Raw genomic sequence first — 27,543 nt, forward strand, 5'->3', positions numbered from 1 at the left:
CCCTGGGGCAGCCCGGGGGGGCCCGGCGCGGCCCTGTCCCGCCCGCTTTGTGGGGGTCGTGCGGTTTCCCGGCCCGCCGTGCCTCCCCCAGCCTTTGGGAAGGGCCTTGCGTGGTGCTAGGGGAGAATCTTGCGGCTGGACCGCGGTACAAAAGCCCGGGACGGCCAGCCCCGGAAGCAGCTCTGGTCTGGGCACTGACTTTCTTCTTTTCTTTTTGTCCTTCTTTAATGATTGCAGCAAGCGCTAACGGCACAAGCCCCTGTCATTTTCTAAGAAAACTTCAAATAGCTCGATCTGCTTCCAGCGCCCTCCTGTATCCTTAACTGGGCAGTGAAATCCTCTTGTGGGCATGTATGCGGTTTGGGCAGAACTTTTCTGATGCGGTGGGGACTATGGCATGAGAACTGGTAAGACTCGGCCGTCGCCATGACGGAACCCCACAGGGTTCAGTTCACCACTCTCCACGGCCCRCTAAGCTCCAGTTTCTTGAAAAAGCCTCGCAAAGAGGATGCAGAGCATCTGCAGGACTCTGAACCGGCTGCAGCAGCAGCAGTTCGAATCACGCTAACTCTCTTCGAGCCGGATCACAAACGCTGTCCAGAATTTTTCTACCCAGACCTTCTGAAGAGTAGTCGAGTCAAAGCAAAAAGTAGTTCTTCAGGAGACAAGGTAAGCATCCTCTTTTGGCCTGTGGTGAAGCATCTGGTTTGTCTGAAATTTTCGAGGACTTCTGCAGTATTACTTTTTTAATAGTTACGAGAGTTGGTTGTGTGTTACCTGCTAGGCACTGAGAGGTGAAATGATTAGTCAGCAGTCAAACATCAAACTGGTAGGAGAGCTGAGATTAAAATCCAAGGTATCTGATGGCTGGATATGTGTTCTTGCTGCCAGGCCACAGTGTCTTGTTGCTTTGTCTTCCCTGGAGTTTCACATCAATTAGGTGATATGCTCTTGGCAGAGTTTGACACATTGTCAAGAAATGCTGATACAATTTGAAATTGCTGGATCTAAAGTGTTTCTTTGTATCTGGTTTGCTAGCAAGCAGCAATGTCTTCCGAACAGTGGGTACATATATCTTTTTGAGGATGCCCCTCTACTGCACAYGAAGATTTCCACCTTAGGGCTTGACATCTGTTCCTGCTTGAGGCTTAGTATGCTTTCAGATGTTGTCTGACAATTCTACTTGCCTGATGAAAGAAATATTTCAAAATACAGTGGGATGCCAATTAATATAGTGCCTAAATTTTGTATTCAGTGTTTCTTTTTTTTTCTTCCTGATAAAAAAGTACTTAGAAAAGATCAGTATTTTTCACACTGTGATGTCGAGGAGCTCTGTTTTCCTGGTGCAGCACCGTTGCCGCTGCTGCTTGTGACATCAGGGTAATGATGCTTGAGAAGGTCAGTGGGATTCTAGTCATTTTTCCTGCTCTTCAGAACTGTTTTACAGTCAGTTGACAATCCCATGATGCTCCTTTGACTAAGTCAGGAGAAGCAGAGATAGGTGCAGAACTAGCTGAGAGAGCGGCTTCAAAACCTAGAGACTATAGCAAAACAATAAATGTTTGTGTGAGTGTCACGAGAGCACCTACGAGTTGTTGCAGAAATGATATGCAGTAAAGAACAGGGTAAAAACAAGTTCTCTTGACTTCTGTCTGCCAAAGAGCATTCATGTGAAGTGAAGAGCTGCTGGGGGAGGAGAAGGTTGTGCCCCAGATTTGTTCATCAGCTCTTGGACAGCAGTTATTAAAAGAGGAAGGACTTAAGCAGTACCTGGAGCCTGATAACAGGGTACTGTCTCACCGTCGTCTTGTTCTTTTCTGTGAGAGCATGACTGGAGTTGAGAGAATATACCACTCATTACAATTTTGTGTTTTTCTCTGTCTCTAAGAAGCTTAATCTCTCATCAGTCTYCTTCACCTCTTTTTTTTTCAACCTTTTTGTATGCTTGTTTCTGGGTGACTTGTTTTGAGAATAACACCACTCTCAGAATACCATACTCAAGGCTGATTGTCTGAGGTTCTGCCTGGGTGTTCTAGCCATGGATTTAATGCACGTGGTATAGGTTTCTGTGGCACTGTGACAGAGCTGGTTCTGATGGTTTTGTCTTTATTTGTTTCTACAGAGGAAGGATCCTGCTGATCCCTTCAACGATGAAGAAAATGAAAGGCAAGAAGTTGAGGCTCTTGCTAGGAAGTTTGAAGAAAAATATGTATGTTTTTCTTTTTTAYATTTTGCTGTTCCTTAGAATGAATAATGATGCTTAGCTCTCAAACAGTAGTACTTGAATAGAAATTAAAGGTCATTAGCTCTTATGTTCCTATTCTTGTGCAATCTTTTATCTTGGCTGGAAGGTGCTGTTTTCTGTGTACTTTTCTTTCATCTCAGGGCTGTGGTATACTAAAATAGTCCAGATACATTCTTAAATCAGATGACAATCTGATTAAAGTGAATTTCAATCTCATTTATGGTAGCAAAATGCATTAACGTAATAAATTGAATATATGAAATTTAATCTTTTAAGGAAAAATAAATTTCTGGCTCTTGCAGTTGTGGCACAGTATAGTCTCTTAAGTGCCTAAGTATGGTGCTCTGGTAACTACTACCCTTAAGATGGTGCTAAGCCTGGTAGTGTGAGAGAAGCTTATCCAATTTCTTACCTATTTCCTTGCTGCTCTTCCTCTTATTTTACTTCTATAGATGGCAACAAAACTATGTTTTGTTTTCTACAACTGGTATTTTTGGATCTATGAATTGCTGCATTATCTTGCAACACAGATTTGCTGAATTGGGCATCTTAATGCACTGTGTGTATGTTTGATACAATACAAAGTTTGTACTACCTTTCTGGCAGTTATGGAAGGGCAATCCATCTCTGCCCTGGCAGAAGGTTTTAAGGGATGCAGACCTGATCCAGCATAAAGTTTGCTGGCATAAAGTTAACCTGTCAAAAAGATTTTCTATTAGGTCAACATTTTGTTTCATATGTCTGCACCATTTTTGTTCCATATGACAGGGCCTAAAACAGGATTTATTGTATCCTAGATTACAGTATGAAATCAGTTATTTAGTTCTACTGCAGCTTGGAGAAAGAACTCATTTTCTTGCCTATACTGGAGAGAATGTGTCCTGTATCAGGGCTATTCCTGTGATAATTAGAGATGAAAGATGAGCAATCATCAATCTTTTATTGCTTAGGGTGGCAAGAGACGTAGAAAGGACCGTATGCAGGACTTGATTGATATGGGGTATGGATACGACGAATCTGACTCCTTCATTGATAATTCTGAAGCAGTGAGTACTTGGGCAGGTGCAAGGGTGGTTAAACTCAGGTGCCTGGGGGGACTGAGCTGGCGCCTGGGGAGAACGTTAACTCACTACATGCAAGGAACGTACCAGAGCTGGGTAATGAGAAGTCCTGGGGCAACTGTATAGCAGAAGAATGCTAGTTAGCAGATATATCCACAGCCTAATCTGTTCTTGGGAGGCGCAAGTCCCATTCCCTTCTCCAAGTAGCTCAAACACAGAATAAAATAACAAAACACACAATTTCAATAGATCGTTCTTTTTTATTACCAGTATGATGAGCTTGTTCCAGCTTCTCTAACTACGAAGTATGGAGGGTTTTACATCAACTCAGGAACACTGCAGTTTCGGCAAGCATCTGATGATGAAGATGACTACATTAAAGAGAAAAAGAAGAAAACTCCCAAGGTCAGCAGGCCAGCTTTCTAGGAGTATTCCCTGTGTTAGAGCTTGGTGGGTTTGCTGCATGAAAAGAATATTGAAATATGAGAAGGATTTGTGAATCGGTGTGGATGGAATAAAGAGGGGGGATGTAGAGTCTTGTAAATGAGTTCTTCAAAACCCATTCTATCCCTGTATTTGATAGTGAAATTAAGCTTGTCTGGCACATATGAGACAACTGGTGGTGTTCCCTGGTTCCTAGTGTAGAAATAAGGGCAGCCCTTTGTCACCCTGAAGAGTTGTTTTGCATTATTGGGRTGCCAAGAAATATTAGAGGGTTTTTCTGTTTCTCATCTGAGGTGCGCTGGATAGAGAAGACTGTTGGTAAGCTAGCACCTCTGTTTTGTGGTAATAAGTCTTTGGAGAAAGCCACATTTTCATAAAGCTAAAGTGACATGATTGAAAGGGTAGACAGTAAGAGCACTTAGTGTTCCTTCATCTTCGCTGATAGGATCTTCTTTAGTGTAAAAGCTAGGTGCACTGGTGAAATGTTGAAGACCAGATGTGCCAGATATATAGTGATATTTATATGTAATTAGGGTTAATGAGCTGATCTCAGATTATTAGTGAAGGGCCCAAAGTGGCTCTGGGGGTGCTGCTCCAATTCTAGGATCAGGGGACACTGTGATTCTGACTTGGTTTTAATTCTGTCCAGAAGCGGAAGTTGAAAGATGGCGGTGAAAAAATGAAGAAGAAGAAGAAAGATGATTCTTATGAGAAGGAAAAGAAATCAAAAAAGTCCAAGTTCCCCAAAGCTGGGTAAGGAGGAGTAGGGGGAGGCTTGCTGCCTGTCACCTTGCTTCAAGGCTACTGGTGGCATTTGTTATACCGCAATAGTTCACTTTGGAGTGAAAGTTTGCTTTGATGCATGCTGCGTAAACACCAACAGATAAACACTCAGAGCTTCAAGAAAAAAAAAAAGGCTCATGGTCTGGAAAAAATCATAGCTCCCCAGCAAGAGTGTTGGAGAAGAGAGGGATGCAGGTGCCTGAAATGCTTTTATTTCTTGGAGTCCTGTTTAAACAGTAAGAGTGGGAACAGATGTAGGACACTGTTGAGAGAGAGAGAGAGTGAATGCTGGGAGGAAGTTGAAGGGGGAAAGGCAGGAAGGAAGGGCATGAACACWGAGTTGTAAGTGTCTGGCTAGCAGGGAGAAAGCGTTTTGAAGGCCATGGGCATCCAGAGCGGAAAGGAAAGTTATGTGTTGCTGCCACCCCTCACCAATAGTTGTGCTCTTGCCCCAAATGGTTCTTGGATGAGTGCTCAACTTTTGGAATTTCTCTCCTTTTGTGCCATAAACGTGAGTGGTTATTCTTGTCTCCAGTAGTCTTCTCATTTTTTCCATTGGTCCGTACTTGTTTTGTTTTGATTTCTGTATCTGCTGCATTTGTCTTTCTTGCTGCATTTTTCTCCTGTGTGTCTCCTCCTTCCTGTAATTATTCTTTTGGATTTTTTTTTCTTGCATGGCTCAGTTTTCTGGCAGCACGAAACCCGCATGTCTGACGTGGTAGAACCAGTGTGTGATTCCTCAGTAGTGAATAAGRGAATATACTGTGCTGGCTCTAATAGAGGCAAGAAGCATCAAGTATGATCAGCTGCTGTCACACTAACTCTCTCTTGTTTCAGTCACTGTGCATTAATTGTTTGTGCATTTCCAGTTCTTCCTTTCTGCAATAATGTGAATGATTAAATAAGAGCATAACTTGATGGAGAAGTTTTAAGGTACATTACCTCTCTGGAGTGAGAGAGGATTTATACACCAAAGTAAGTTCTGTACTGAAGCAGTCCTGTCCCTGGTGTGAACAGTGCTACAGATGATGAACCTCTTACAGGAATCTTTCCTCTTCCCCTCATTTGAAAACTGCACAGCTGAGAAGAGCTTTACCTTATGGTCCCTGGGATAGAGGGTCACGGATGGAGAGAGAATTGCTGTTTAGAGGGAAGCAATGCTATATACCTTAAAATGGAATCCATGGCCTCAAAACAGTTGTGAAGTTGATCTCAGAGGCAGGAGCATGCAGAACAGCAGTTTCATATGTATCCTCAAGTCTTGCTCATTTCTGRCAGACTGGTAATGTTTCCTCTGGTACAGTAATATGGATTTGAGGGCAGTTAGGTTAAACATCCTAATTATTTCCATTTGCTGACTGCTGTTTCACAGGCAATAGTTATTAAACCTGGCTAAGAGTTATGAGACAAATGCATTTTTAAAGCCTGATAGATTACAGGCAAGGAACTAAAATTCTTACGTATGATTAAGACTGGATGGAAGAATACCTGATAGATAAATTGCTTAAAAAAAAAAAAGAAAGAAAGAAAGAAAGMAAGCGGGGGGAGAGACATTACTAAATGAATGTAAATGCTCTGTGTCATGTGGGGCATGTGTACTTTAGCTGAAGTTTCAGGCTTTCAGTCTTATCCTTAACTCTTAGCTATGGCCTTGAGAGGCAGTAAGCTATTTTTCCTGGTATAATGGGTTAAGGGGTTAACGCTTTCCAGAGGATTGGTGCATATAGCTGAAGTGAACTGGGATGAAGGTATCCATCCCTCCTTGATCTTGTTTTATTTCGTTCTTATTTTTCTTTCCTCCTCCATTCTTTATTTACAGCTTTACAGCATTAAATGCGAGTAAGGAGAAGAAGAAGAAGAAATACTCAGGAGCTCTTAGTGTCAAGGAGATGCTGAAGAAGTTTCAGAAGGAGAAGGAAGCTCAGAAGAAAAGAGATGAAGAGCCGAACGTGGTGACTCCTTCACCAGCAGAACCTCCGGCCCCAAAGGAGGTGGAGACGATGTCTGACCCATTGCTCTCACTCTTCGGTCAGGCCAGTGATAATGACCTGCTTCAAGCAGCTACTGCTATGGACTCATTAACTGATCTAGACTTGGAGAGGCTGCTCAGTGAATCCCCGGAGGGGAGTCCCTTTCATGATGTGGAGGATGGGAGTGATCCTCTTGGGGTGGGCTTAGAACAGGATTTCAAGCAGCCACCATCCCTTCCAGAAGGACTGCCAGCCTCTTTGGAGAAACGCATCAAAGAACTGACTCAGGTATGGCAGATAGTTGAGAGGCAGCAAGACTGTGTGGTTACCAGAGCAGGAGAAGCTTTGCTGGGTTCATGGGTGGCTTGAGACAGTATGTAGTGCAGTGGGGGAGTTTCCCAGCACCAAGTGAGATCACAGTTTTATATCACCCTGTTTTCTGTTATGGCCAAGTCACTTTTTTGAGTACTCCGATGTCACAGTGGCAAAGTGCTGGTCCTTGGCCTTGTTATCTGATGAACATAACACTCATGAGTTCAACTGTTAGTAGGGTTTCTTTAAGTCTCTTGGCAAAGTATGGACCTAATGCAATAGGTTATTTCTGAAGTCATTGGAAATAAGTCATGAATGGACTTAAAATATGTACTGGAGAGGCTGGGGGCCAAGTTCCACCGTAATAGCTTTGATGTGCTATAGTGACCAGGAAAACATCTATGAAGTAGAACATAGAATTCTGTATGAAAAATGAATAGGTGCACCTGTGCACCACAGCATGAGAAGGTGTGAAGAGCCCTATAGATTAGATTTGAGATTTTGTTAGAACTGTTTCCTCTTTCAGGCACATGTGGARACCTTCAGCAAGGTATGGGTACAATTTGGCAGCACCCATGTGGAGCTACGTCGCTGGCAATTTGACTTCCTTTCCCATTTGTTGTGGTACTGCTTAGGGAGTGGGATATGTTAATTTCTAGAGGAGTGATCCGACACGTTCCTCTAGCCACTCCTGCAACTGGACTTCTGTGGGGCTTGCCCATCTTCTCCAAAAGGCTGTGGCCCAGTTTAAGAACTAGTGTTGTGAAGTGGGAGTTAGGTGCTGGTCAAGGAGCCATCTCCTGGTATGTCAAAGAAGTACACTTTCAGATTTACTACAGGGTTTCTCTGATGTAAGAGCTATCAACATCATCCTGCCAACAAGTGCTGAGATGTATTAGTCCTGCTACTAGTGTTGCACTTAAACATTGATTTTTAAGCCCTAAATAGTGCTCTTATACCTCTGCACTGGGGTGTATTCTGCCTTCTGGGGCAGAAGGTCATCTTAGAGCACTTGTTACTTAAGCATCTGTTACTTAATAACTCCTGTTACTAAAGATAAGCTTCTATTAAAGATAACTGTATCCTGTTGAGAAATCTGAAATGTGTATAGTGATCATGAGCAGATGGAAGAGAAGCAGGAATTGAAGTATTGCCACAGCTAAATGTGTCTGATAGAAAGATTGCTGTTCATACTGTTAATGGATAACACTGAAAAAACTGCCTCTGAACTATATCTGAGTTAAAGCTGAATATTGCAGAGGCTCCCTTGATACCATGTTAATCATTATACTGCTGCAAGATAGTGTAATAGCAGATTACCACCAGATTTTCCTGCTCAGATTTTCCTGCTGCTCTTTCTTGTTGCTGGACAGTCTACATTAGGATAAGAAATCAAGTAGGAAAAGCAAGATTCAACAAACTGAACCCCCTGGGTCAGTCAGGATTTGGGGACATGAACTCCACTGCAGGTGGGAATGGAAAGGTGCTGTACTTCTGTCTGAAAACCAGGTCTCTTCCATCCCAGCAGGTAGGAGAATCCCATGGATTAAATGGAGCCTGAGACATTTTCTCTTGCACTTGAACTGATTTGATTTTAAAACTCTCCTTCCTAAAATAACTGTTGTGTTGAAGATTTTCTTTCATATTGAGTCTTCTCTTTTGATAGCACCAGCTGTGTATGACCTGTAGCCAACAGAGATCACTTCAGGAATGTATACCTTCCAGGCATAAATTCATCTCTTACCAGCCTGAACCTTGAAACCTTAAATTCAGAGATTTCAAAATCATGCCCTGGTCTCCTTTCCCATGCAAGGACTTAATAACTTGATGTGGTGCCTTGTGGCTAATCCCAGTTTTGCTTGCATCAGTTTTGTGCCACTCAGCAGACACTATAAAAGCTCCTTGGCAGTCTTCTGCTTTCTCATTAAGCTTTTGGAATTATTTTTCCCACTGGACATATTTTTCAAGGGTATGTTTTTTTTTGGGCAGAGCTCTCTGTATTGCAGTCATAGTTTAGGGAGTTTCCTGAACAGGATTTTTTAGTTTCCATGGTATTGATAGGAAATAACATAGCCTCTATGGCTACTATTCATTCTGTTGGTTTCTTAGCTTAGTGTTTGGAATTATCTAGAAAGCCTGGTGATGAGTATCCCTGGCCTTCATTAAGCATGACTAGGATGATCGTTCCTGTTCCAGGGGCAAGCTCTATGCTCACATTACTGAATCTAACAGCTCTAGTGTGAAACCAAATCCATGTCCTAGAACCATCCCATCTTCCTGTAGGAATTACGCCAAGCAAGACAATTTCAAAAAAAAAAAAATCTCCTTTGCCCCAGGAAATGGAGTATATCTGGACAGCAGAATCCAGAATCTGAGGGGTTTGTGGACAGGTCATGGTCTTACCAGTTCAAATGGCCCTGTTGGACTTGAAGTGAGGGAGCTGTAAGAGGAAAGGGCATAGGTAAGGTAGGGTTGCAGTTTGCAATTCACATTTTGGCCTTTTTCTGCCAGTCCCTTGATTTAGAAGATGACTTTGCTCCTTCTCCTCTTGACACTTTCTGTACAGTGGGGAATTCCAGATATCTTCCTGTAAGTCTGGTGATAGTGTTGGGTGGAGCAAAAGGAGATAGGTTTGCATCTGCTGCCAAGAGAGTGGCTCCAGTTCCAGGCTTGGTGGTGCTTCATTAGCCTAGAAGAAGAGAGAAGCATTAAAGCAGGAAAATAATTGGAAACCTTTCGGCGTGATGGTATTTGACATGGTTAATGTGGACTAAATTGGAGACTTTTGAGCATTGATGCATTTTTCATTCTCAAAGWATCTTCCAATGGGTGTGATGCTTCTGGCTGAACATAGCAACATAAATCTGACCTCCTTTGCTTCCCTTTGTCTTTCCTCCTCTTCCAGGTGTGCAGCATCCAGTGCCTCTGTTTGAGTGACAGCAGGAACATGGTGCCCTACTTATTTAGGGCTTCAGTATGCCCTTCAGTTACTTATTGAAAAAATCCTCTGATTCCTGTTGTGCGAAAGCCTTTCTCATTTAAATAGGTGCACTGCCTTTAAAAAGAGTGGCAGGAACAGAATAGGATGGAGTCTGATTGCAAAGGTTGCAGAGCACCATGGAGTTCATTTGTCATTCATYGCAATCAAGCATAGCAAACCCTCCAAGTGAGAAGCTGCTAAATTCATCCTGGGKCATATATCACACAGGGCTCAAGCTAGTGTCCCAGTCTTCAGTTGTTGAAGAAGTGGTTAGCATCAGTGAGCTAAGCTCAACCCTTCTCCAGCTAGTTGACAGTTTGGACTTTGAATTTCCAGATGATGATTTGGACAGTCCTGTCCACCTTTTGGAACAGGTGGTGAGCTCTGAATTCAGTCAGGGGACTGCAGCATTTAGCCCACTTGCAGCATGTGGGGTAGCAGGTGCAGAACTAGGTGGGGTGAAACTGTGCTTTGTTTTACAGTCTTTCTGAAGTGGTTTGAAAAACACTTGGTTACTTGTGCTTGTCTGTACCTGTAAGTGAATGAATGACTTACGTTATTTTCCAGGCTGCCAGAGCTGCAGAAGGAGAAGGAAAACAGAGATTCTTCACTCAGGATATCAACAACATCATACTGGAGTAAGTGCCACCAGGGAAGAGGATTGGAACTAATGTGGGGGAAAAAGAATATCCAGAGCATTTTTTTTAATTATTTTTTTCATTTCATTTTTTTCAGCAGCAGGTTTAGCAGGAGTTGTGTGGATCTGCTCATGCAGATCCTCCACATAGAAATGCCTAGGATAACATGAATGTCTCCTAGAAATGATTTTATGTTGAAATGAGATATATAATTGAGTTAGGATAAGGTTGGAGGGGATGTGTTGAGGCCTCCTGCTTTCAAGATGATATTGTGTACTTAAATTTGGTCGTTTGACCTGTGGCTGTAGCTTCATACAAGAACAGTAAATCTCTTCCTCTTAGAGATGTCAGGCATGTTCCCTGCWATTGAAGTTATGTGCTACATGGAATATTTTGTCACAGGGATAAGGCTGCTGAGTTCAGTTCCCAATCTGCCACTGGTTTTCTGTGTAAACTGGAGGAACTCCATTATTGCTCTGTATTTTTGAGTCCCCCATCTACAGAATGCCAGTGTTGCTTCATGCAGCTGTTGATAATGGCTTCATTCTTTTTCAAGTGCAGCTTTGTGATCATCTTAGAGTAATACTTACACAGAAGATTTAGTTTTATTAAGGTTTATTAAGGCACTCGGGAATTGTTGAAGGGAAATTTGGGAGTCTGTTTCCCACTCCTTTCAAGTGTTGATTATTACTTTTTAACATTCCAGCACTGACTGCACAAACAGTCTAGTCACAATATTTTTTTAAAAGCTAACCACTTTCAGAAGTGATTTAAATGGATCTATATGAATCTGCTGTAAAATCAGTTAGGGATGTTTACAAGTATATTGCCACCAAGATGTGGTTTTAAAAAGCTAGTCTCTTAAGTCATATATAACTGTGTAGACAGGTTTGGCACACACTAACCTAATCTACTAGGATCTACAATCTACTGTAATCTACACGGGCAAGTAAGTTCAGGCACAAGAGCTAACATTTTATTCTATGTTATCCTGAATTAGACTGCAGTAGCATCTGACATAAGTAGCGTATACTTCTGTCATGTCATTGCCTGACATTCCTGCGCCTCAGCTGCCAGGAAGAAATGCAGAATAAATGGAAACTCCTGAAATACTTTTGGTGCTTTTCAAGATACTCTGCACTAGAATGAAAGGCACAGATTGGGAGAAATGGCCTGAGTCCATTGATTCTGAAATCTAATGAACCTTTGTGTAATTTCACTTGTGCTTTCTCCCTCTTCTCCCTGCATCCAACTCCCCAGGTGTCAGAATTGCATTTATATCACTTAGAGAATCTGTGTCAGATCCCTGGTACATGTTCTGTCTGTCCTGTTCTTCAGCATAGAGCTGCAGACCCGAGAGCTGAACAGCCAGATCCGCTCAGGGGTGTATGCCCACCTGGCTGCCTTCTTTCCTTGCAGTAAGGACACTCTGATCAAACGTGCCCGTAAGCTTTATCTCTATGAACAGGTGAGTAAATTTGTCAGCACAGCCCCATCTTGTTTGCTCTTACCTCTGATCTCCAGAGCACAATTATTTTCTACATTATGCACTGTTGTCCTCCACTGAGCAATGAGCCAGCCACCCCAGCACTGTGGATTCAGAACTGACAAAGTCTCTGACCTGCCAGATTTGAGGTCTCTTGGCTGCAACGTGCGGTGTAGGACCTTGTTCTTTCTGTGATGCACTTTAGGGTGGCCGATTGAAGGAGCCTCTACAGAAGCTAAAAGATGCCATTGGTAGGGCCATGCCAGAGCAGATGGCTAAGTACCAGGAGGAATGCCAAGCCCATACTCAGGCCAAATTTGCCAAGTAAGCTCATCATTTGCTCATTTTGCATCTATAGCTCTTCTCAGCAGGTTCTGTGTGAACTGTGGGCTGCTCTCATGTAGTTTTCTTCCTATTTCTCTCTTGTATTTGAAAATTGATAACAGGCATTAATTAACCTAATTAAGCTGTATGTGTTCTTTGCACTGTCTGTAGTGGTGCCAGCTACTGCAGCACTGATGGGACAAGAACATGGCTGTAGGGTTTTTTTTTTTCCTGCCCAAACTGTAATTAGGAACATGGCAGTCTAAGATCAGTCAGGCTGGATCAGTCCTGTGGTCTCTCCTGTACATTGTCAGATACATAACGGTAGCCAGTACTAGGGGAAAGAAATTCCTTAATGTCGAACACTTAGATCAGCTTGCAAGCTAGAGCAAGAAATTCAGGCCCTTCTTCCAAACCATGCATTATCTTCAATTATTGAGACCTCTGAACAGTCTTATTCAGAGATATTTTATCTTGACTTCAAACCTAGCTAAGTGATCATTGCACCTTTCCAGGACAATGATTTCCACATTATTTCCATCTCCTTTTTAGGATGCTGGAGGAGGAAAAGGACAAAGAGCAGCGAGATCGAGTTTGCTCTGATGATGAGGACGACGAAGAGAAGGGAGGCAAGCGCGTCATGGGACCTCGAAAGAAATTTCAGTGGAACGATGAAATCAGGTTTGCGCAATTTAGATTTTAAGTGGACTATGACTTGTCTTATTCCAGGCAGCTGGATGCAAAGCATTCAAATGTTTGTATCTTGTTTTCAGAGCAGGACTCATCATTTGTCCTAACAGGCAACTTGAAGGTTTGTGTATGTGGAAGGCACTACTGCATTTATTAAATCTGAACCTTAAATTCATTCCAAAATTAACCTGGTTTCAGGCATTGGCCAGCTCTGAGATATGTGGTAAGAACCCTCAGTATGCAGAAGCCAAAAGGCAGTGACTCTTCTTTGGGAAAAGAAGGAACTCATCTGAATTCTGAGATCCTACAGACTAGAATTTTAATAGGACCAGATTTCTGATTATGGAAACAGTTAAAGGTAGTGGGARCTGTTGCCCCTGACACCCAGGTAGCTGACAAAGAACAGAAGGCTGGGTGAAGGGGAGAGTGAGAAAGGATAAAATGAGAATAAATCATGCTGTCTTTTTCATCTTAATCTGTAACAGAGTGGGGTGCTGCTACATGGATCGCCGATTCATTTAGAATAAAGAAAGCTTTACTTCCTGCAAGATCTCACTGCCTCTCAGCACAAATTGTTGCGGAGAGGTTCCGTTCTGTGATTTTTAATGAGGCTTGTAATTCTGGCACTGGTTTGCCACCTCTGTTGTTTCAGGATATTGGTACGGGAAGGGGTAATAAGGCTTTTTTCCTCTAGTGCATCTATGTATGTGCATGTGTAGACAAACACTCAGGAATGTACCTTTCCTGTCCTCTTTCTTATGAAGTCAGTGTAGGGTTGATTTTATTAGAAAAGTGTTTGGAATGACTGGACTTGGAATCCTGGGCTTGGCTCGTTATGGTCTGATCCAGAATAATCATGCAGAGCCAGGCATGTCTTAGCATATTCATCCAGCCCTGCATAAACAGAATGACCTTCATCTGGGGAAAGCTGATCTGAGTAACTATATTTGAAATCTTCCTGTTCTTCAGGGAGCTGCTTTGCCACTTGGTGAAGATTAAATTGGATGGCTATGAGCTTGAAAAGAATAAGGCTCAGTCTCTGGAGGATTATGTGAAGACCTTCCTAGATGCAGAGGTGAAGCCCCTCTGGCCAAAAGGCTGGATGCAGGCCAGGTGAGCAAGAATCATATTRTACTGCAGGGATTCCTTATCATGAGGATCTCAGAAGGTCATTAGTTCTACCCCCTATTCAAAGTATGGCTAACTTTAAAGTTAGATCAGGTTGCCCAGAGCCTTGTCCAGTTGAGTTTTGAAAATCTCCCAAGAATGGAGGTTCCCACAGCATCTCTGTGCCCCTGTTCTAGTACTTAATCACTCTTCATAAGATCTTTTTCCTTATTTCCGATGAGAATTTCTCTTGCTGCAACTTGTGAGTGTTCCCTCTTGCCTTTTACTGAGCACCTCTGAGAAAAATCTGGTTCCATCTTCTTTATCTCTCTCTCTCTCTCACTCACACACACACACACACACTCACACCCCACTCACTCACTTTCTCCCCCCCTGCCCCCTCTCCCTTCAGATAGTGGAAGACTGCCTTTAGATCCTTTCTTGGCCTTCTCATTTTCCAGGCTGAACAAACCCAGTTCCCATAGCCTCTCCACATATGTCATGTGTCCTTGCTCCCTAGCCATCTTAGTGGCCCTCCTATGGACTGTCTCCAGTTTGTCAATATTTCTCTTATACTGTGGGGGCCCTGGAACTGGATGCTGTTTYCACATGTGACCTCGCGAGTGCTGAACAGAGGGGCATAAGTATTTGACCTGCTGGCTACACTCTTGCTAATGCCTCCTAGTAGTATGATTTGCTTTCAGCAGTACACCCTTTTAAAGGCAGCTCATGTTCAACTTGCCCACTGGGACTCCCTAGCTACTTAGTGCCAGCCTGTGCTGTTGCATGGGATTAGTCCATCCCAGCTGCAGGACTTCGTGTTTGTCTTTTTTGAACTTCACAAGGATTTTGTTAGCCCATTCCTCTAGCCTGCAAAGGTCCCTGTGAATGGCAGCCCTACCCTCTAGGGTATACTCTTGTTTTCATGTTTTCATGTCACCCACAAACTTGGTGAGAGTGCAGTCCATGCTGTCATCCAGGTTGTTAATGAAGATGCTAAGTGGTCTTGCCTCAGTATTGACCTTTGGTAGATGCCACTGGAAGTGGGTTCCAAGTTAGAACTTGGATTGCAGTGAGGCTGACAGGCCTGTGGTTTCTGGAAACCTTGTCACAAAGGCTCTTTTTAGACACTTACAAAGTCTTTCCTAGTATTCTCAAAATAGTATAGTATTCCCTATATTTCCTGTTTTTATAGTATTCCTGAAAGAAAGCAACGCAGAAAGTTTTAGGGACCTAGGGACTTAAACAAATCAGGTTGAAGAGAGTCAACAGAGTAAGYAGGAATTAGGCCTGGTTTTCTTTATGACATCCTGTGTATTCACTRCTCTTTCATGCCCTCCATGCTCCATGCCATTGAGCTGGCAATTGCAGAGAGTCATGCAAACTGCAGAGTAACTCTGCTAGGACTGTCATCAGCTTCTGGCCTGCTTTGTTTTGCTCGATAGTTTTAAAGAAAGGACACCTGTGTAGTCCTACTGCTGGAATCTGTGTCTCTTTGCATTTAATGAGCTGGACAACACTTTTCTTTGCTGAATTTGGTGTTTGGGATTCATGGGGGATGAAGGAAGAAGTAGGCTCCAGTTTGTAAAGTCAATAAGCGTGAGCAGGAAAATACAGATCCATTTGGAAAAATGCATGACCATTTATTGCAGTTGTATGTGCACATGAAATATAATAATGTGCATGGTTGTAGTGAGCTGCTCAGTATGTGAGGTGAATGATGGAATTAGGAAATCGGTGCAGATTCCTTCTTAGTTAATGATGATAATACCAGCTTGGGGGTCCCCGCTGGCTAWTTTTTAAAAACTCTTTCCTTGAATAACAGAAAAGTGAAAATCTGTTCCCCCTATTTGTAGGTGAAACTGTTCTTAAACATTAAGATGTTCCCCTAAGAATCTCACTGAATGTAGAAGAGCCTTACAGCAAAGTTAACTAGAGAATAACCGAAGAAAATTAGTTTTTCTGTTTGCTTTCCAATGGCTAAAGGACAATGGTTTCTCTTCCTGGGACTTTGTGGTCTAAAGACAGAGAATAGGCTGACAGCCACACAGAAGGGAAGGGGAGGGATTGGAAACACTAGGAAAATTAGAAACAATTTTATGGACAGATCAGATGATTCACTGTCAACAAGAGCATAGAAGTTCATCTTTAAGAGGAGCTTGAAGATTGACAGACTGGCAACTTTGTGTGTGTGTGTGTGTGTGTGTGTGTGTGTGTTCAGAGGTGCCCTGCCATGATTGTTTTCTTGGTTAGCACTAAAAGGCAATTAACAGAATATATGGTTAAAATAAGCTGGCTTATTAAAAGAAAAAGGATGACAACAAAAGTCTGTGTCTCAAAAATTCAGTATGGTAGTAACAGAAGGAAAGCATATTCAATGTGCCAGTATTGRTGGTGTATTTATGAGCTTTTCTCCCTAACATCTAAGAACAGCTGATGGGTGGCAGCTCTTCTGGCTGAAATAGTGTTTGTGTGAGATGCTGGTTTATGTAGTCTCAGTAGCCCAGGATTTTGGATGAAGCTCTATTGGTTGCAGTTAGACAATTGCTAYAGAAATGGTTGTGCTGATTTAAGAAGTCACCTCAGCTGTTTGCAGAGGACACAAAGGCAACARAGACATGCAAAGCCTGAAGGCTTCTCATCCATGTTACTCTAATGCCGTATTTGAGGCAGAGGAAGGTAACTTTTCTCCCTTGAACTTGGTGAAGAGCTTTTGGATGATCTGCCAGCCTTGCTGTGGCAGCAGTAACACCCATCTAGGATGATTGTACTGCCTCTCCAGTTGGCCATCAGCTTTTTAAGCTGGCAGAGCTTTTTCCTTAGTTATTGTCCAGCAACTGCCTTAATGGCCTCTCCAGCGCCTCCAAGCATAGCTCCCCAGAGAGGGAATTGAATGGGGGAATTAAGAGGATTTTCCTGGAAAAGGGATGGATATTTGTTTCCTCTCTCTGTGGTTTTAATTTCACTAAGTCCCCTGCTGTACTGTGCAGCTCTTTCTCCAGTGATCCCAGCTGCTCTACTGGGTCTTGCTGGATATCACTTCTCATTGCTCTCTTCCCTTCTTAGGACACTGTTTAAGGAGAGCAGGCGTGTACACGGACACCTCACATCAGTCCTGTGAGTATCGCGCAGCATTCCTTTGGAGTGATAACTGGTGAACTCCATTCCCTGGGGTCTGGGTGGATCATGCAGGAGCACCTGAGCTTGCTTGGCTCCCATCAGGTAGTTTGGCGCTGTGTTACTTGGGGAGGTCTAGGGAGAGTAGTTTTTTCGTGTGTGTTGTCTCCCAGCAACAGTCTTACTGAGGTGCCTTGCAGTAGACTCAGAGATAAGAATAAAGTAAGAACTCTGAAGCAAAGTTGCCTCCTGGCATTGTTCACCAGACTGGAGTCAGGCCTCTGTTCTAGTCCCTGGGAGGCAAATCAAGGTAAAATGGAGTGTGATGCCAGCACTGTGATTACTGCTACCTGTTCAGTCAGTTCTTACTGAATTCTGGATTCCCTCTTTTTTGTTGCCTGGTTAAAGGAGGGGTGTGATGAGCTGAAGCTAGTGAAGGGGGGTAAAACAGGCTTGTGGGTGGCAAATCAGGAGAGCCACCAGAATCCAGCCAGGCAGGTGCTTTAATGCCAAAAAGTCTTGTGGATCTTGCTGGCAGTCTATAGTAGACAGTTATACAGACTTAGGCTGTTTGAGAGAGGGTACTGTTCTTGGCACTGGTTCGATGAGGGGAAGTGCAAGAGCATACGAAGTAGAGCATAGAGCCACCTTCCCTCAGCCATACAATTCCAGCAGCTCAGGGATGTCTTGAACCAAAGATTGCATCTGACCAGACATAAAGTGATCTATTTTCTGTGAATTTGGCAGATGCTTTTGGATCCTTGGCTTCTTCTTGGAACCTAAAATAAATTTAGAGCTTTTCTCCATTATAGTCTTTGTATTAGTTTCTGTCTGGGTATCGCTATAGTCAGGTCAACCCTGGGTTCCTGTAGTAGCGCCTAGCCCTGCAGCTGGTGCAGGATGTGTCTGTTGAGTGTTTTCACTGCTCTGCTACCATTTCAAAGACTGCTCCGCTCCCTAATTCATTCCCCTGTGTGGGAGTTGGGGCTTCCTAGAGCAGCAACAAATGTCATACAGTTTTGAATTCTAGCAACCTGAGATGCTGCCTCTGTTCCCTTGGTTCGTTGCAAAAGACTCAGTGGATCATCATTAACAGCACCCAAGTGTGCTCCTTAATTGGGTGCTTCCCTGAGGGCATTCAGTGAGCCTGTGTTTCTTTTGTCTCCTTTCAAACAGGGCAAAGAAGAAAGTTATAGTCCCCACTAAGGTGAAAGTGAAGGTGAGTTCTTTTATTTTCTTATTCTCATGATTGACATATCCTAAAAGTCAAGAAACTGCCTTCTTAGAGGGGCTCTACATTTGAGCCCCCTATACATTAGATACAAGGATATTGTTCCCTGAAATGGTCATGATAGTCTGTACAGGGCTTGAGAGCTACTAGAGCAGCAGCTAAAATCGATGACATTGGCTGTAGTGCAGTACCAGCTGGGAGGGATGGAGGGACAATCAAGCACAGATCATACTCTCTGTGCCTCTCCTCCCCACATTAGGAACCTTTCATTCGCTTTTCAGCAAGAAACTCTGCCTCTGTTCTAACTCTGCCTTTTGTTGTGGTTTTGTTCCAGGAATCTTCCTGTAAACCAGATAAAAAGATCCCAGTTTCTGTTCCTTTGATGCACTCAAGCAGCTCCTTGGCTCTGTCATCAGAGCCCCAGGGAGGAGCTCTGGGAAACAGCACCCAGACCAGAGAACTCTTGACCCTTGGGTCAGCCCAAGCAGCCAGCAGCACTGGCACTTCTGCTACCTTCATGGATGACTCTTTGGATGAGGACTTAATTCATAATCCCACCTCTTCACTTGAAGCAGTCTCTAAAGAGCTGGCTGTGCTGAACAGCAGAGCAGGAGGGAGCCCTGACTTTACTCTTCCTGGACCTCCAAAAGCTCCATCAGAGAAGATGCCAATTCTTGCATCCTCAGAGGAGAAGAAGACACTTCCAAAATCCAACCCTTCCCCTACACCACCTCCTGCTGGTTCCCTCCAGTCTCCTCTAAATTTCCTGGCTGAGCAGGCACTGGCATTGGGTCAGTCCTCTCAAGACAAAAAGACAGAGAGCTCAAATTACAAAGAGCTATCCTGCCAAGCCTCCCCGAGCAAAATCCTTCCTGATGCACACCAATCTAAACAGAAACACCACAGCTTGCTCCGACCTAGCCACGGGCCTCAGACCTCCACCCCAGTGCCAGGCACTCAGGTGAAGGTCTTTCACTCAAGCAGCCAGCCACAGAAAACTTTCACATCCCCAGCTCCATTTGTCAAACTGCAAAACCCCAAGTCATCTTCCCCAGTGCCCCAGCGTGCACTTCTCCAGCAGGTCAAGTCATCAACCAAAGCTCAGAGCTTCCATTCCTCTGCTTCACCAAGCAGCACCCCAACTTCCACCAGCTCCCACAAGAGCCCAGGCTCATCCTCATCATCTCTCAGCTACACAGGAAAGCACTCAAGTGGCTCTAGCTCTTCAGGACAATCTTACAAATCTCCCTTTGTTTCTGGCTCCCTCTCCAAGCATGGGGCCTCTTCCAGCAGCTCCTCATCTGGAGCTTCTGCAAACCAAGGCTGCTCCTCTGGTAGCTTGCTGCCTGGTGTGCAGACTCCTTCCTCAGGCCAGACATCCAGCCGCTCATCCCCAAGCTCCTCAGTGAAGAAAACACCCGTTTCCCAGAAGCTGACTCTGGTAGCACCACCTGGTGGTTCAAACGGAGATTCTAGTGGGGGTACTCAAGGGGTGGCCAAATTACTGACTTCCTCCCTAAAGCCAGCTGTTGTTAGCAGCGCTGCATCTTCTACCTCTGTGCCGGTAAGCAGGAGTATGCTGGCTTAACCTAATGCTGGGAGAACAGATGGCACTGTTTCAGGCAGTCTCCTAACTTGTTAAGACATGCCGTAAAGTTGTAACTTCAAAAGAAGTTCATGAAATTCTTGAATGACTATCTGAATCCTGCCTGCATAGGCTATAAAGATGTGGTTGCCATGGGTTGGCACTCCAGAACTCAAGCTTTCATTTTCAGTTTAGTGTATCAAATAAGCAAAATAGTGCAATTTCTGGGTAGTCTACATAGTTGTCTTGGCCTGACTTTGTGAGTTGTGGGGACAATAGTGCTCTCGTTTAAGTCTAGAGGAAGTGCAATGAGACAAGTTGGCATGAAAATTGAAATCACTGCATAAATTGAAATTGTAATTACCAATTTGTTTTTAATTGGGTCTGAAAACTTGGCCTTGTTTAAATTTTCCTAAATTATTTTAGTATTAGTGACACTTTTTTTTACTACTGATCAACTGAATAAATAACCCGTGATACTGTGCTGTAAACTCAAAATGCCTGCCCAGCTGTCTTGGGTGGTTATTCTTTGTCACTTCCTGTTGCTCCTCAATCACTCCTATAACTGAGTGGAGTGATGTTTAGAATTGACCTCAGTGCCACACTGCAAGATTCAGGATCTGAAAATTCGATGGGATTTAATATCTTGTGAAGGACTCCTGRGTTACTTATATAGACTTGTATTTTTCAGTCCTGGTATCTAATGATACAGGAGCTTTATTTTTCATCCATAACAAGAAATTATTCCCAACGCTTTCATATTAATTACTTGGCAGCTGCTCATACTTGCCTTCTTTTGTGGCACTCAGAAAGATCTCAGAGAGGATCACTGGGCAATTAAATACATATATTTAAATGGTCCTGAAAACTGTATCTTGCTCAGCCTCTGGACCCTATATGTTACTGAGATAGCTGAAAAGCATTCAGCAGTGGAGCAGATCTCTAAGAAAATAACATTCTTGGGTAGAGGAGTATAACAAGCCTTGATGCCTTGAGTTGTCAGCAATGATATGCTGCTGGAAGTTAGAAAGATTCTTCTTTCCTGGAAATCATAGCGCATGCTTAGGCTTTTCCTCTGTCTATCGCAGGCAAAGTTCTAAAGTAAGGGATTGATGGGATCAGATACAGTACATTCAAATTTAGAAGAATGTAGCATCCAGTGGCTGGATGGTCACTGTCCTGGGCTTCTCCTGATGGCCAGCAGCTGGCAGCTCTTGGGCCCTGGCTGGGAGGGTGCTTCTTGCATGGCAGAAGTCTTGAACTCTTCATGTTTTTCAGTTCCTTGTTAAGTATGAATGATGAAATGCCATGGCTTTTCCACCCCTGACTGACCTTTTCTGTTGCCTTTCAGAAAGGAACTAGTGGAGCTGTGCTGCTAACAAGTTCTTCCTCCTTAAGTGTACTGTCTCCATCCTACAAGTCCAGCAATCCAAAGCTGCCAGCTGCTCTGAGCTCCACCCCTTTAGGTATTATCTCTCCTATTCATTCCTTCCCTCTTCATGTCATCTCCTTCAGTTCAGACTCCTCCCCGAAAGCAGGAGTATCAAAGGATGCAATAGTTACGGGACCCGCCCCAGGAACTTTCCACCATGGCCTTGGCCACAGTGAGTGCCAGTCATGCATGTGCATGTTACTTGTGCCTGTGCTGTCAAATAACAAGAACACCATTGCTCTGCTGTGTTGACCCGTTGCAGGCAAACTCATCTCTCTTGCTGTTGCTTCATGCTGTAGTTTGTGTATTTATATCTCTAGCAATTGCATTTGGAGAACCTTGGGCACATCCTTATAGCTATCCTAGAAGTCCCAATAGCTGGAGGCTAAGCTATAAGCTCTAACTGCTGCAGCTCCTCTGCTTGTTCCTGTCTTCAATGTGTATTTGTTCTTTTTTTCCCTCTCCTTTCTTTGTTTTTCTCTCTAGGTCTTCTAGCTGGCTTGCACTCCAGCCCCCACCATGCAGCGCCACTCCCACATTCTGCCCTGTCCACTCATTTACCGCAAAGTTTGCCAGGTAACTTGTCAGACAGTCTTGTTTGTCTTCTGCATCATGAGTCATCCTGTACCTTGGCAGATGCTTTTTCTAGGGGTGAAAGCAAAGTTGTTTGCCACATTGTCGGACTGGTGCAGTCCTTGCTAAAAACTGTAGCCTCTTCAAGATACAAAGCTAGGTTTAGCCCTTTGCAGCCTTTACTGTTTAGTTAGCCAGTGCAAACTTGTTCAGCTGTGGAATGATGAGCTGTCAGTGCTTATAGCAAGTATTGGTTCCTGGAGGTACTCAGCTTTGCTGTTTGTGTTGTACTAAAGAATATTCTAGGGTTAAAGATGTGCGTGTTTATGTACAGTCTGCTAGGACTGCCTAGGGTTGAATGTTCTGGCTTTTAGAGATTTGTCACTGGTGACCTACATAAAATGTGTTGGAGCAGAATGTCTTGCATCTGTGCACTGAGCTAATTGCCTGCATTTCCCTCACAACAGGTTTGTAGTGTGAATGGAAACTGCTGTACTTGATGTTGACAGTGTGATGGTTTTGCAGTTAAGCCTGTTCCTGCCTCAGTTTGATGCCTGCAGACCTAATGTGCAAGACGAGAGATTTCTGAAGAACACCCTCTCTGCTCATAAATGGAGTCCTGCCTGCTGTGGTTTGGTGGGCCGTGAGTGTGTAGAAACATGGTAGCGCTATGGAGAAAGAAAAGTGAGGGGGTCTGTGCAGCATTCAGGAAATCAAAATGTGAGGGTGCAGGATTGGGCTCACCTGTTTCTGGCAGTTGCTTACCCCAGGGTAGTTGCTGCAGCTGTTTCTGCTTTCTTCATCAAGTCTCCCTTGTCTCTTCAGTGCAGTTCAGTGCTACTCTCCTAGCACCTGCTCCTATAGTGATTCTCTTACTGGGTAACATGTGTCTGATTTGGGAGTAGATGTGCTAGCTTAATTTTATGGCACTGAGGCTATTAGTAGATGTGCAGACAAGCTGCTGGAGTTAATCTAGCTTCCCAGAGTAGTCATGGGGTAAAATGCCCTTGACTGTTGAGAACAGTGCTTGTTTGCTGAAGTAAGAAGGGTGTGCTGTGTGCTGGTGAAAATTCAAAGAATTGATCTTCTTTGCTTTTTTTGCTGAAGTTTACCTGAGGCATGTTGTTACATCTCTTCAATGTGATGGAGCAGAAGAAGAAGCTACTGGCAGCAATCACTGAAGTGAAAGACCTTTCCTTGATCTACAGGGAAGAGTAGAAGGCCTTCTGCTTTAAGTTGGATTTGTAAAYTTACAATTACTGAAGAGCAAACGTTTGATTTTTAGTTGGTCAAGAGTTGTGAAATGTATTTTGTGACACTGAGGAGTTCTCTGCCTCATTGTTGGAGGGAATCTAGAGTGGTGACTTCACTGTGGCTTTTAGAAGAAGATTTTTTTTTGATGGACTGCTGCTTTTAGACAGGATGTAGTGCCAGAAGCTGAGGGCGGATGAAGTGCAACTAGAAATAACTGACCACTGAAACAGCTTCTACAAGGGCACACTGGATTCTTCCTTACTTGGCCTTTTTCTATAAAGATTGGAGGTTGAGCTCAGTGCTATCATTTCTGAGAATGTTATCAATTGTGCTATGCCAAAGTAGATACTTAAGTGACCATCATGGGCTTAAAATATATTAATTTCTTTCTGTGGAATAAACTGTGGCTAGATGTATAAATAAATGGCCACAGCTGTATTGTTCTGTCTGAAAACTGAGTAGACTCCAGTGTGTTCAGAGGTCTCTACAGGTGCAAGGAAATGTTTAATGTCTTAAGCAGAAGTGCTTATACCAGCATTCATCAAAAAACATTTGAGCAAAGAACATCCAGTGGTTGCTTGTGTGTTATTACTGCTGCATTTGCTGCTGGAGGTGCATGTGTGCTGGTGCTCTAGCAATGGTTCTGCTTGCTTTAGAGAGGGTCCATGTTGGGACTGAGCTCTTGCATGAGGTAAACTGTCCTGGCCTTGGAGAAGAAGCTGTTGCTACCCTGCTTAGTGCTTTGTTCATGATAGTCTGATGCTAGTTTAGTTGCTTCTGATAACTTGTGCTTCCTTAAACTTTCTCACTTCTTTTTTTTCTTCACTGCATTTTTCTTTTCTCTCCACATCTATTCCCTTCCTTTATTTTGGTGGTTACGCTCCTGTGAATCCTGTTGCTATCAGTGAACACCCAAAGCTTTCACTGCAATGGCAAAGGTCCACTAACAATTTTATTTGAGCCTGCCTTTAAATGCTAGGCAACAAATACCATGTATTTCTAGTTTCCTAGATGGGGGTACAGGGTAGCATAAGTTGCTAGGCTAGCTAGCCTCCCAACAATCCAAATCTCTGCTTGGTGCTTTTGCTGAGCGATCGCTGGCGTCCATCAGGCCTTCCCATGGTTTTTATCCAGGTGCAGAGGAAGGGCTGCTTCCGATTACTAGATGTCTCTGAAGTGCTTCCTCTTACCCCTCATTGGCTGAAGAGGAAAGTAGGTTTTTCTGTGCAGAGGGATTTGGCTACCCCAGCTGCACGCAGCTCCACATAGCTGATGCCAAAACCCCTTCCCACTTGGTTTTCATCTCTTTCAGATGCTTCTCAGCTTCATGGCAAAGGGTCCAATGTACAGCAGCGGAAATTGTGACATCTGCAAGGAGGGGAGCTAGAGCACACATAGGATAAAACCAAGAGGAACAGGTCATGACRATTGAATACCGGCTATGTCTTTTTCTCACGACAACTGGAGAGACTGAACTGCAAAGAGGAGCTCATTGGTGCATTTGCTCAGAGGCTTTTGGAGCAAGGCCTTATACAGAGGGTCACCTTGAGCTATGCCCTAATGGGAGAAGCATCTGTAGCACTGTTTTATTGCTGCTGCCCTTCACGCATTCCCTAGCACTGGCAAACGCTAGAACTTACAAGGAGACTCTGGTGGCTTGGCTTTCTTGCAGAAAATCTGGTGCTGGTGGATTCCCACCCACCTATGTCTACATCTGCCAAGTACCTCCAAGTCTAGTTACCTCCTTGGTCTCCCAGTGGAGCGTGTGAAAGGTGCTTCTTTCTGCTTTGGATTTACTTGGATAATTCTAGCACTGCCAGTGCTTTCTGAAGATATTTGACTAACTTTTCAATTGTACTATAAAACTGTGCTACACTCAATTGGAGGACTTAACTTTTCCTGTGTGGTGAATCTAACAAACCACCTGACGTTCCCCTCTGGAGGAGAAGGAAGACTCTTTAGAGAGACATTTCTAGATGCACTCATGAACATCGAGAATTCTACTTCTTTTGTTCTTTGGATTTTTTTTCCTCCAAAGGGATGCATTTTTTTCTGCTCAATTTTATCCTCATTACCATTGAATGCATTGGATCGAATGAGACACTTCTCAGCATGTCACATGTATAGGAAGACATAATTCCAGTGCCTTTTATGGTGGAGCAAGAATGGACTAATGATACACATTTCAGCCCTATTTTGTGTGCTCCTCAACCCTTTTTTAATCATTCTGTATTTAAGATGTATTCTGTTTTATTTAATAGAGCTTTTTATGGTTGCACATCAAAAAAAAGCTGCACTGTCTGGACTTTAATGGTGTCTTGGTGACTGTGAATACAGTACCAAATCCAGCAAGAGCACCAGTTCTTATCTGAGTTTGTGCAAGCCTTCCCCTAAAGCCATTCTTTCCTAGGGTCTTCAGTCATGATCTCTTTGGTGGGCAGAGGGAATGATCTAGGTTAACCAGGGTCACTAATACTCAAAAGAATTCYGGAAAATAATAATGCTCTCCTGGATGATTTCTGCACTAGAATCATGTGCTTGTCACAGCTGCAGGAATGGGGACCATCTGGAACTGGGGGATCTCATTTTTAATTTTTTTAACTGTTAGACCTAAATACTGATCCTTGAGCATACCCTTTCGATCTGTGCATAGCTAAGGGCAGACTATGGTTCCATCTGAGCTTACGGGTTTTGATTTTTCCACTCTCCCAGTCTCTCTTCTCTCAGGCCCCATAGCCACATCTGAATTATGCAGCAGCAGCACTGACCCACATAGACTTCACTGGTATTCCCAGCAAACGCTTGCAGCCTTCCTTCTTGAGCTTTGGGGAAGGATGCTGACACTGAGCATACTAGCAAATATTTGTTTTAGTTTTCCCCATTTTTTGGTAAGATCCAAGATAAACTGTTTTCAGACTGAGCTGATAAATGATTTCCCARGATCACTACATTGTCTGTATTTTTAAGCAAATGCAGCTCAGAAAWTAAAAATTTGTTTACAAAAATACCTAGGTTGTAGCAAAAGAGCCAAAGACAGAACTTGTGTTAGCAAAACTTAGCACAGCGGTTACTGACGGACTCTGAGCAGTGGATGTCGCATGGTTCCCGTTGAAGGCCTAATCCTGAGAGGTACTGTGCACCTTCAACTTTCAATGGTAGCTGAAAGAGTGTTTAAACACCTGGCAGGATGGGGACTCTCAGCGAGCGGCCTGAGGTACTGGTTCTACTCCCTCTCTTTGCTTTCACTTGAATGCTTCTGCTGGGAAGCACACACGTGCACGGCCAGAGCAGAATGCCCTCATTCTAGGAATTTAGCAAAGCCTCTTGCCTCAGGGAAATGTTTATTTGGTGGAAATTCTGTGGGCTATTTTTTTTCTTTACATGCTATAATGAATGAGTGAATGGTATTGAGCAGAGTCGCAGCAAGGCAGAACCACGCAAAGCCCTGGCAGCTGACGGGGAGCCGGGAGTCCGGCAGCTCTGCCTYGACAAGGCCGCCCGCAGCACTCCCGTGACAGCGTGGGGAGGCGAGGCGAGGCTCCCACGGCACGCACGTTGTATGGCCGTTCCTTTCGAGCGTAAGAGCTGCAGTTTACTACTATTACATTTGTGTGTGTGTGTGCGTGTGTTGGGACTGTCTTGCTGAAGATGGTGGGGGTGGTATGAGAACTGTTAATCTTGTACAGAACAACTGAATAAATTGTTTCAAAGTTTCCAAAATGCTTTTTCCATCTCCTTACCTCTAGTTTCACAATTTGGTTTTCAAGAGTAGCTGTAGCTTGGATGATCATTTCTTGATCAGCTGTTACTTCAGTGATTAATGAATTAATTAGCRTTTTAACTAAAGTCTGCTAAATGGTAAGTAAATTATAGCTCTGTTTCTAGACTTTGTGGTTGTAAAATTGCATATTCTTATTCAATGGATGTGCTCCTGTGGACTTTTGAAGTTTTATCTGCTGGGAAAAAACATCTGGAGTTCAGAACTGGGACCAACAGTGCTGATTTCTGTGTATTCCTTTCATTCACAAAGGTAAAAATTATTTTGTTGATCTCTAAAACCAAGATGGATATGCAGTGAATGCTTATTGGTGCTTTTGTTGACAGTGGAGTTTACTGGAGTCTGGGCATTTAGCGCTGCACAGGCACACGGGAAGTGAGCGTGTCGGATAAGGCATACAGACTGTAATCTGAGCACACCTGMATGTGAGCACTGTTAAGAGGCAACACTGATCTGCACACCTTTCACTGGATAAGTGGTTAAATAATATGAAAAGACCCCACGTTTTAAATTTTGATTGTCTGYGTGCCTAC

The 27,543-nt window shown here is 43.6% G+C and overlaps 1 protein-coding gene across 10 annotated transcripts; it reads left to right on the plus strand.

The window, feature by feature from the left end:
- Positions 1-159: 159 nt before the first annotated feature.
- On the plus strand, positions 160-26,952 carry UBN1 (ubinuclein 1). Of its 10 annotated transcripts, none has more exons than XR_014895884.1 (18): positions 161-669; positions 2,123-2,209; positions 3,196-3,291; positions 3,577-3,711; positions 4,400-4,503; positions 6,353-6,791; positions 10,363-10,433; positions 11,772-11,901; positions 12,125-12,243; positions 12,796-12,924; positions 13,903-14,046; positions 17,107-17,157; positions 18,334-18,376; positions 18,723-19,952; positions 21,325-21,577; positions 21,892-21,981; positions 22,446-22,621; positions 24,545-24,616. XR_014895884.1 is itself a non-coding variant. In XM_085305304.1 (17 exons), the coding sequence occupies exons 1-17, from the start codon at positions 427-429 to the stop codon at positions 24,595-24,597; spliced, it is 3,417 nt and encodes a 1,138-aa protein (XP_085161430.1). In that variant the 5' UTR covers positions 161-426; the 3' UTR covers positions 24,598-26,952. The 10 variants fall into 10 exon arrangements, 7 of the variants coding, with proteins under 7 accessions (XP_085161434.1, XP_085161430.1, XP_085161431.1 ...); XR_014895883.1 differs by having other exon boundaries at positions 22,446-22,698; positions 24,545-24,564; XR_014895882.1 differs by lacking the exon at positions 24,545-24,616 and adding an exon at positions 23,086-23,487 and having other exon boundaries at positions 22,446-22,698.
- Positions 26,953-27,543: the final 591 nt, after the last annotated feature.

Source organism: Rhea americana, unplaced genomic scaffold (assembly GCF_003343005.1).
Source record: "Rhea americana isolate MKP2758 unplaced genomic scaffold, rheAme1 scaffold_219, whole genome shotgun sequence".
In the NCBI taxonomy this organism is placed as follows: Eukaryota; Metazoa; Chordata; class Aves; order Rheiformes; family Rheidae; genus Rhea; species Rhea americana.